Source organism: Castor canadensis, chromosome 9, assembly GCF_047511655.1.
Source record: "Castor canadensis chromosome 9, mCasCan1.hap1v2, whole genome shotgun sequence".
Taxonomy (NCBI): domain Eukaryota; kingdom Metazoa; phylum Chordata; class Mammalia; order Rodentia; family Castoridae; genus Castor; species Castor canadensis.
Genome location: NC_133394.1, coordinates 153039742 through 153049913, shown reverse-complemented (window position 1 = coordinate 153049913; position 10172 = coordinate 153039742). Strand labels below are relative to the sequence as shown.

Genomic DNA, 10172 nt, shown 5'->3' with positions numbered 1-10172 from the left:
TGGCCAGTTTTGTGTCTAGGCTGGGATCTGCAGCCAGGCTCAACCTGTCTGTGTCGCCCTGGAAGACTTCCTGGAAGAGGCTTCTTGGCTGAGACTTGAGGGCAGTGTCCAAAGCCAGTGGAAGCTGAAGAGTGGGATAACCAGCCCTGGGTAGGGGCAGGGCAGAAGGACAGCAGGGATGGAGGAGGGCTCTGAGGTTCCCGCAGTGCGGAGTTAATCATTCCCACAGGGCCTTGACCCCACCTGCCCTGGTCACACTGCTCCCGCCTCTACTGCCCCTCACGCCAGCTCAGGAGGAGCCATGGGGCGCAGGGCCTGGGTCCCCAGCCCCTGCCCCACATCCGGCCTGTGTCCACTCCTGCTTCTCCTGCTGCTGCTGCTGCTGGAGCCTCGGGGGACTCAGCCCCAGACTGGCAGGGTGAGCACTGACCTCCCACCCCCTTGCAGTGTGCCCACTCTGGGTTCCTGGGATGAGGCCAGAGGGAGGTCCCCAGGGCAGAGTTAGGCTCAATGTGTGACTCAGAGTAAAAATGGGCCTTCGGGAGGGGTGCAGAGTTGGCCTGGTGGACCCTGGGACCTGACCCTGGTGGTCCAACTGACCTGGTGGACCTGGTGACCTGGGAGGCTGCTAGCCCCTGTGTGGTCTGGTCTGGACACCTGTGGGTGTTAGGTACCCCCGGCCTATTTCAGGTCCTAATATTTGAGGTGGGGTGTGGGGGGTCTCTGAAGGCCTCTAGTTGCTTCTGTCCAGCCCAGAACTGCCTGAGGGGTGGTTTGGCTCTGCTAAGACAGACTGTTGAACAGTTAGGCTGGGGGAAGGCCAGAGTCCAGCAGAGGCTTTGGGGACACCCAGTGTCCCTCAGAGCCTGTTCTAAGATCCAAGGGCCCCAGTATGGGAACAAGCTCAGGGCTGCAACCTCCCTGCCTGGCAGGCCAAGAACCAAGGGCGTCCCACACCCCATGCTGCACCGTCATTGTCCTTTCGGCTCTCCTAGAACCATATGGAGGCCCCAGAACCTAATGCCACAGCCAGCCCTGGGACCCCCACCATCCCTGTGACCTCTGTGGTTCCTGAAACCCCAGCAACAAGTGTTCCAGAGGTAGAGCCTGAGACAGAAGGATCCCGAGGTGGGGGGCTCCCTGCTCCACCCCAGACGGCCTCTTCCAGCAGCAGCCCTGGGGGCCAAGGTGAGTCATGCAGCTTGAAGAAGCACTGGGCTGCACCTGGATGGGTGGCTACCAGGGTGGGATCCGTGTGGAGCTGGGGTGCCAGAGGCGGTGCCTGACCCCTACCCACTCCCCTGCAGTGCTCACAGAGGCTGGGCAGCCCTGCAGGTTCCCGTTCCGCTATGGTGGCCGCATGGTGCACTCCTGTACCTCGGAGGGAAGTGCCCACAGGAAGTGGTGAGGCCCAGGTCGGGCAGGTGAAGCAGGGGCTGAGGACCCCAGCTGGGTCAGGTCTGTGGGTCCTGCCCAAGCCCTACGCCAGTGGGTGCTCGGTATGCAGTAGGTGGAATGAGTGAATGGATCGCTATGGGGTGTCAGAGCTGCGGGGAGGGCCTCTGCGACCCCCATGTGACCCCCACAATTGCCCCCCAGGTGTGCTATAACTCACAACTATGACCGGGATAGGGCCTGGGGCTACTGTGTGGAGGCCACCTCACCCGTGGAGGGCCCAGGTAGGTGCCAGGGTGGGTGAAGGAGCAGCCTGAGCTCCAGGTAGGAGGGCGTGAGGACAGGGGTGAGTGAGTCGGGGGGAGTGTTGGGGCCAAAGAGATGAGTGGGGATGGGGCCAAGGGGAAGACAGAGCTGACCTGGGATGGGGGATTCTGCCTGTAGTGGTGGAGCAGGGGACAACATGGGGTGCCTCTTCCAGGCAGAACCCTCTCTGGGTGGCTGTAGGTGCCATTGCTGGGGCCGTTGCACCCTCTGGTGGCAAGGCACACCAGGCCCTGTAGCTAGTTCACAAGAGCCAGGAGGGGTGTAGCCAGAGGGGCCGAAGGAATGAGGGTTTGGGGCCAGCAGTGTGGTGTCCACAGGCCCGCTCCACCCCCTCCCCCGCCGTTACTGGGATGCACAAGAGGGGCCGAGCTGCCTGGCAGCGTGGGTGCCCAGTGCACCCACTGGTGGAGGGCACTGGGAGGAAGGGAAGTCCACTACTTGGGGACTTGCACCCCTAGCAGCCCAGAGGGACAGCTCAAAGGTCCAGTAGAGGTCCAGTAAGCAGGGGTGTCATGGAGGGACCCAAAGAGTCCTGTCCCCATTCCTCACGGCCCCTCCTGCCTTTCCCCAGCTGTCCTTGACCCCTGTGTCTCCAGTCCCTGCCTCAATGGGGGAACGTGCACCAACACCCAGGACCCTGTGTCCTACCACTGCACCTGCCCTCTGGCCTTCACTGGCAAGGACTGTGGCATAGGTGAGAAGTTGGGGTGGGGGATGCCTCGGGGGTCTTTGGGGCTAGGGCAAGTCCTGGGCGCTTGGAGAGCTTCAGTGGTCCAGGTTGGGGTGGGAACTGAGCGTACAGTAAGTGGAGGCTATTGTGCGACCCCCAGAGAAATGCTTTGATGAGACCCGCTATGAGTACCTGGAGGTGGGCGACCGCTGGGCCCGTGTGCGCCAGGGCCGTGTGGAACAGTGTGACTGCGTGGGGGGCCAGGCCCAGTGCGAAGACACCCGTCACACAGGTATATCAGGCTGCCTCTGGGGAGGCCTGGGCTACACAATGGGGGGCCTGGACAGAAGGAGCTTGCTCGAGGTCACTCAGCAACAAGGGCACAGGGAAGGACCAGGGCTCTGACCCTCCCCTCCCCCAAGAGGCCCCTCGAGGCCTCAGCCTAGCTTCTGAGCCCTCCCCCAGCTTGCCTGAGCAGTCCGTGCCTGAACGGGGGGACCTGCCACCTGATTGTGGGCACCGGGACCAGTGTCTGTGCCTGCCCACAGGGCTACGCTGGACGACTCTGCAACATCGGTGAGCCACTGCCTCCCTGCCACTTGAGGCAACCCTGGAGGATGGTGTCAGGGTGGCCTCACCACGGCCTGGCCTCACTGCCCGTCCTGCACCCACAGCGCCCGCTGAGCGCTGCTTCCTGGGGAATGGCACCGACTACCGTGGTGTGGCCAGCACCTCCGCCTCGGGCCTGAGCTGCCTGGCCTGGAACTCTGATCTGCTCTACCAGGAACTGCATGTGGACTCAGTGGGTGCTGCTGCCTTGCTCGGCCTGGGTCCCCACGCCTACTGCCGGTCAGCACCTGGTGGCCACCCCGATGGGCCAAATTCCGGGTGGGCAGGGCAGGCAGCCAGAGCAGCTTCTTGGACCCAGTGGAGCAGAGCAGCTGCAGATGTCAGGGCCCCTTCCTCCCCATGTCCTCTCTGAGTGGCAGTGTAACTTCCCTACCTCCTCCAGGAACCCAGACAAGGACGAGAGGCCCTGGTGCTATGTGGTGAAAGACAACGCCCTCTCCTGGGAGTACTGCCGCCTGGCGGCCTGTGGTGCGGGCGCTGCAGGGTGGGGTGGTGCTGGGGGGGGGGGGTCCCACTGACGGGTCAGGTGGAGGGCACTAGGTGGTGCCCTCGAGTCAGATCCTGGGGTAGGCTGTGGGGGCTCCAGGCTGCAGGAGGAGCAGGGCCACCCCAGGTGTGCCATCTTGGTAGTTGTTACTATTCGCCTTGCCTGTAAGTGAGACTGAGGCTCAGAGGGTGACCATGTGCTCAGGTCGGGGCTGAGGAGGTGAGTAGTGGGTCCAGATAGGACCCCTGTAGCCCTCCCTCCCCCTGTGGAGCCCTGGGGTGTGACCTGGTGACTTTTGCTCAGAATACCTGGCCAGAGTTCAGCCCCCACCCCCTGACGTTCTGGCAACCCTGCCTGAGCCAGCCCCGACTGGACGCCCGAACTGCGGGAAGAGACACAAGAAGCGGACATTCCTGCGGCCCCGCATCGTTGGAGGCTCGTCCTCCCTGCCGGGCTCCCACCCTTGGCTGGCCGCCATCTACATCGGGGACAGCTTCTGTGCCGGGAGCCTCATCCACACCTGCTGGGTGGTGTCTGCGGCTCACTGCTTCTCCAACAGGTGGGTCTTGGCCAGCCCTGAGGTCCCTCCACCCCGGCAATCCCCACCGAAGCCATCCCTCCATCACTCCCCCACTCGTCTACCCACCTTCCAGGCCACCTGGATGCCCCTGGCCCACCCAGCCATCACAGGCACCCTATCCCGGTCCCTCTGGGGACCATTTCACATGTTCTCTGTCCCCGGCCCCCCAGCCCCAACCCTAACCACTTTGGACTCAGGGCACTGGGGATCCAGAAACCCTGGCCCCTAGTTAGGAGTGGTGAGGATACATCTTCTGCTCATCTTTTGCCTGTGCAAAGAGGGGTGGATGGGTACAGTCCTGTCCTCTGCTCAGACCACCCCTCCCAGAGCAGTGGTGGGAAGGGGTGCCAGGGCAGGGGTCACGCCCCATGTACCCCTGTCCCTACTGCCTAAGTGTTTAGGGGTACCCACCTGCGTGAGAACCAGGTGACAAGGCACGTTGCAGCCCCTGTGGTCACTGCACAGACAAGGAAACTGAGGCTCACTCAGTGGAGCCCCAGCAGTGGGGCTGTGAAGCCCACCCTGCTCCACACTGTGAAACACAGATTGACCAGCCTGGAGAGGAAAGCCCTGGCCGGTCCTTCCAGCCCTGGTGCCGTGTGGGTGGGGGGCTGTATCTGGGGTCCCCATAGGGCAGCCAGCGCACCCAGTCCAGCCTCAGGGCAGATGCTTCAGGGCGTACCCCCCACGGGGGGCTGTGAATGGAGTTGTGGGAGTTGTGGCTGGACATAGTGTTTTTGGACCTAGGGTCCTGGGTGACTGTGGCCCTGCCGCTCCTTGGTGGTCCCATCTCCCTGCCATCACAATGGGCTAACAGCTCCTGTGCCAGGGGCCCGTGCAGGCCTCTCCCTAGGGCTGTGGCCCTCATGCTTGGCCACGGCTGCAGTGACTGGCCAGGGTGGGAAGAGCTGATCTGAGTGGCCCAAAGAGAGGTCAGGGTCTGTGTTCCAGCAGCCCCTACTGCACAGTCCCCGCAGGGACAGTGTCTCTGTGGTGCTGGGCCAGCACTTCTTCAACCGCACGACAGACGTGACGCAGACATTTGGGATTGAGAAGTACGTGCCCTACTCCCTGTACTCCGTGTTCAACCCCAGCGACCATGACCTAGGTAAGCTCTGGACTCAGCAGGGTGGGGTGTGCCCTGGGCACCCCAAGCCAGAGCCCAGGCAGGGGCAGGAGAAGGAAGACAGAGGTCAATCGCGTGTATTGTGGCTTCACTTGGCTGGAGGAGGCCTGGCTCACTCCCTCCCTGACCCCCCAGACATCAGCCCCTCTGCCTGATATGGCTACTGGTCCCCCTGTGACTTTACCCACGGTGGGCCCACTCCCCAGGCTGACCTTTGGCCTCTCCCCTGCCCAGTTTTGATCCGACTGAAGAAGAAGGGAGACCGCTGTGCTGTCCGCTCCCAGTTCGTCCAGCCCATCTGCCTGCCCGAGGCTGGCAGCTCCTTCCCCATTGGACACAAGTGCCAGATTGCAGGCTGGGGCCACGTAGATGAGAGTGAGTAGGGCAGTGCCACCCTGGGGAGCAGTGGCCAGGCCAGCGAGCCTGCCTGCCCTGACAACACCATGTCCCACAGATGTGAGTGGCTACTCCAGCTCCCTGAGGGAGGCGCTGGTCCCCCTCGTTGCCGACCACAAGTGCAGCAGTCCTGAGGTGTATGGCGCTGACATCAGCCCCAACATGCTCTGTGCTGGCTACTTTGACTGCAAGTCAGATGCCTGCCAGGTGAGCCATGGCCAGGCCCCACCTGGGACAACACAGACGTGGTCTCAGTAGAATCTACTCACTTCTAGGGACCTCAGAGCCAGGTGGGACCTGACCAGACATGGTTTATAGGGATCCCTGGACAGAAAGCACACTTGCTTTACTGGTGACAAGTGCTGTAGGACAGGTGCCCGGTGCTGAAGACCGCCTGGCCCTGCTGGAAGGGCCTCCTCACAGCAAGGGGAGAAGCCCCTTCCTTCAACAGAAGCCCCATTCAACAGATGGGGAGACTGAGGCAAAGAGACAGGCCCAGGGTCACAGGGCCCAGTCAAGCCCAGTGTCCAGCCTATGGTGAGGGCTGTCCATGTGCTATCAGGCACTGAAGGCCAAACTTCTCCCAAGTGGGCTCATCAGGAAACCAGCCAATGCATCCCACTAACTGGTCCTGTTCAGGCTGAGTGCCCACCCCCTTACATCAGGGAGCTGTTTCATGATCCATTTTATAGGTGCGGAAACAGTCCCCAGGGAGCCCAAATCTCTCTTCCATCATTGCACAGTCAGATGTGGCAGGGTAGGTGGGGCTTGACTCGACCATGTGATACAAGCCCTGCCTGGGGAGGTCAGGGAGGGCTACTTGGAGGAGAGCCTGTCTTTCTTGTCCTGAGAGAGGCATAGGAGTTCGCTCACATCCAGGTGAGGAAGGCATTTCAGGCAGTAGGACTAGCAGGTGCTGGACACAGGGTGGCCATGAGGTCCTCATGGGGACAGCAGTGGGAGCAGGTTGAGCAGTGGAGGTGAGAGGGAGAAAGAGCAGGGCTGTAGGGAGGGGAGCGACGTGATCAGACGTGATCAGACGCCCCCGTGCAGCCTGGGACTGAGATGACTTCCTGTTTGAAGAGAGTTAGGGAAAGTGGACCCTTTCTCAAAAATTCCTTTGCCGTCTGTCCCCAAGCTGTCTGCCCATTTGCTCTGAGAGTCCTCTGTCCCTGGGGAGAACCTGAGACTGCCGTGCACTTTCCCTCTTCAGGGGACTTGGGGGCTGGGGTGAGGAGGGCTGGGGGAGGTGTGGAGCCATGTCCAGGTGTTCCTGGCTGCTGGTGGGTGGCTCTGAGCTAGGACTCTGTTCCAGGGGGACTCGGGTGGGCCCCTGGCCTGTGAGAAGAATGGGGTGGCCTACCTGTACGGCATCATCAGCTGGGGTGATGGCTGTGGGCGACTCAACAAGCCAGGCGTCTACACACGCGTGGCCAACTATGTGGACTGGATCAATGACCGGATCCGCCCTCCCAAGCGGCCTGTGGCGCCCTCCTGAGATCCCCAGGCGGTCTTTTCACACTTCCCTGCCTTGTTCACAATAAAGTTGTTTCCAAGAACCCTATCCACACAGCTGTCCCCTGCCTCCAGCCCAGATGTCTCTTCCAGGCTATGGCCTGGGCTCGTGGCTGTGGATGGTGTGGCCTTGGGGTTGGGGACTGGTGCCTGTGAAGCTCCAGGGTATAGATGGGAACCTGCGGCAGGAGGCCCCTAGGGATCAGGTAGAAGATTGAGAACACACCCTCTCCAGGGCACACCCCTGGCAGATATGTGGCCAGGGCAGGACATAGAAACCTGTAGCCAAGTAGCTAATGGAGTAGTAAGCCCTGAGGAAGACAGGCCTTGAACGTGTGACTCAGCAGTAGAGCACCTGCTTTGCAAGCACAGAGCCCGAGTTCAAACCCCAGTCCCACCACAAAAAGAAGACAGACCTTGTGGGAACACAGAACTATGTGTGGGAATTGCCACTGGCTATCATTTGGCTTTAAGATGGCAGCTGGCTGGCCGGCCATTCTCCTTTAGCAGGGACTGCTTTGAAGGGGATGGGGGACCAGGACCCACATCTAGGTGAGTAGAGTCCACAGCTCGCTGCTGGGGCTTCACCCACTGGGATCAAGCCCCATCTCTGGGCAGGCAGGGAGCTGAGCTTAGTTAATGGAAAGGATGAGGTGTGGCAGGAGCCACGGAGGTCAAGGGAGTGTGGTGAGAGTGTAGGGTACAGACCACCCAGGCCTGTGGGCTGAGGGAGAAGCTGGGGGTCTCTAAAGTCCCCCCCACTGGTGTGGGGGCAGAGCACAGACGGGGTTCAGCAACATGGGGAAATGGGCCAGGGCGGAGCAGAGGCCAGGGATGAGTCCCTGCCCTGGCCCAGGAAGCTTGTGACCGGAGGAAGGGGTAGCAGGTGGTGCCATACTCAGTGTGTTCACCCGTGCCAGGTTTCTCTCTAGGTGACTGCAGGCCCCTCTTACTCTCCCTCCACAGCCTCGTCCACCAGTCTGTGCTTCCCGTGTCAGACAGGGTCCCTCTCCCTGTCACACTGCACTGCCTGTGGCTGCTCAAATCTCTGTGCTCGCCCCTCTTTATGTTCTTGCTGTCTTGCTGCTGCCTCAAGTGCAGGGAGGTCTGTTCTGGCCTCTCTCACCCTCCACCCTATGGCTTCCTGTAGAGGTCCTCTGGGGTCCTCTCCCAACCCACTCCATGGCCAGCCACGCAGGCAGTCACAGAAGGACCTGGGCTCAGTCTGGTCAGAACTGTGCTCAGAAACCTGAGTCATGTAGTCAGACAAGACAGACGTGCTCTTCCCAGACAACCAGAAAGTCCAGTGGTCAGTGCTTGCTGCCATTGCTCTGCTTGTCCTACCTGCTCCCTTTTATGGGGACAGCAAGAGCGTGCCCAGCATCCCTTTCTCAGCAAGTAGGCGCTTAGCTCTCATGGTGGTGTGTGTGTGTGTGTGCACGCACACACATGACTGGAGCTGGCTGTGGAGGACGTGGGACGGCAAGGAATAGTCTGTCACAACCGGCTCAGATCACTCCTGAGGTGTGGGTGGGATGGGGGTCACTACCCCAAGCAAGCCAGAGTTCTGAGAGCAAAGGAGACAGAGGTCCTGGGAAAGAAGCAGCCAGGCAAGCCCAAACCCCTCCCCTTTGTCCCAAGTGGTGTCCATGGGCCTCAGGGCCCTGGGGCTGACTGAAACCTGTTGCTAAAGCCCTCTACCGCCACCCCCACATGTTGGTCATGGCCCAGGGCAGTGATGGCAGGGTCGGGGGTCAGAGGGCAAGTGAGGGTGCCTCCAACAGCCTGCCCTGGGGCTCAGAGGCCTACATACATCAGTCCCATCCCAACCCACCCAACCCTGGAGCGTGAGCTCTCCAGACACTTCGTCCTCGTGGATGGCGTTTCACGTGACTCCTCTGCTGGAAGGATACAGGTTTTCTCCTGGGATCCATTGGTGCAATGATGGCATTTATAATCTCCTGCTGTCAAACCAGCCTTGCATTCCTGGAGGCAATGGTGGTGAGCTGGAAGTGTCTCCCACCCGGGCTGGTCCTCACATCCCCTGGTGGCTCTGCCTCAGGTGGCTCGTCCTGGGGACTGTACTCATGGGCTCTGGGCTCTTCACGCTGGGTTGGATCATTAGGAGGCCCAGCAGGAGATCCAGAGGGAGAGGAGAGTGAATGAGGGTACCCACTTCCTTGGCTCCCACCTTTTGGGATAATGTGAGTTTTATGAGTTTAATTGTGACCTCCTAAAATTCAAATGTTGCAGTCCTAACCCCAGGACCTCAGACTACTACCCGAAGTAGTCGTTATACATTTAAACCAGGTTTCCAGACCTGAGTCTTGAAGATCACCCCCACAAGCACCAATATTCGAGAGACGAGGCCTGGGAAGAAGAAAGGCTTCATTCAGTTGCTGAAGAATGGAGAAGAGGGGGCTTTGCTCACAAGCCAGCTTCTCCTCCCAGGGGCTGAGGGACTGCGGGTGCAGCACAGGGATAACGAGGGCTCGTGGAGGGGAGGAACACACGTGTCTTTTCTTGATCCAGTTACAGGAGATTATACTTTTAATTTTTCACATTTATTGCCATAATGTTCCATGTGGCAGTTTTACCCCATTTTCTGTTGCTATAACAAATTTTCTGAGAATAGGTAATTTATGAAGAATAGATGTTTATTTGGCTCACAGTTCTGGAGGCCAGGAAGTCCAAGATTATGCTGCTGACATCCGCTGAGGGGTCATAGCCTGGCACGGGTGAGGCAGAGTGAGCTTCTGGCCCAGTCTTCTCTTCCTCTTCTTATAAAGCCATCAATGCCACCATGGGGGCCACCCTCATGATCTCATTAATCCTAATTACCTCCCAAACACCTCACCTCCAAATGCCAGTAACTTACGAATTTAAGGATCAAGTTTCTAACACATGAACCTTGGGGACACCGTTTTTAAAAACCTACCACACTCTAGGGCGAGCATTAGTCTGCTCAGGTTGCTGTGCTTTGCATCACTATGGCAGCTTTCTGAGATAATCCATTTATAAGGAGAAAAGGGTTATTTTGGCTCAC

At 59.9% G+C, this 10172-nt stretch overlaps 1 protein-coding gene across 1 annotated transcript; it reads left to right on the top strand.

Moving 5' to 3' along the window:
• Nucleotides 1-253: 253 nt before the first annotated feature.
• Hgfac (HGF activator) lies at nucleotides 254-7175 on the top strand. The gene is made up of 14 exons (XM_020165313.2): nucleotides 254-418; nucleotides 996-1188; nucleotides 1308-1404; nucleotides 1600-1679; nucleotides 2294-2416; nucleotides 2553-2684; nucleotides 2858-2968; nucleotides 3067-3241; nucleotides 3405-3490; nucleotides 3813-4068; nucleotides 5058-5197; nucleotides 5450-5590; nucleotides 5670-5818; nucleotides 6927-7175. Exons 1-14 carry the CDS (start codon nucleotides 302-304, stop codon nucleotides 7107-7109), a joined length of 1983 nt encoding a protein of 660 aa, XP_020020902.2. The 5' UTR covers nucleotides 254-301; the 3' UTR covers nucleotides 7110-7175.
• Nucleotides 7176-10172: the final 2997 nt, after the last annotated feature.

Coding starts and splice junctions, on each gene's coding strand:
- Hgfac (XM_020165313.2), top strand. CDS start 302: ATGGGGCGCAGGGCCTGGGTCCCCAGCCCCTGCCCCACATCCGGCCTG. Junction 2,969..3,066: donor TGGACGACTCTGCAACATCG/GTGAGCCACTGC, acceptor CTGCACCCACAG/CGCCCGCTGAGCGCTGCTTC. Junction 3,491..3,812: donor CTGCCGCCTGGCGGCCTGTG/GTGCGGGCGCTG, acceptor ACTTTTGCTCAG/AATACCTGGCCAGAGTTCAG.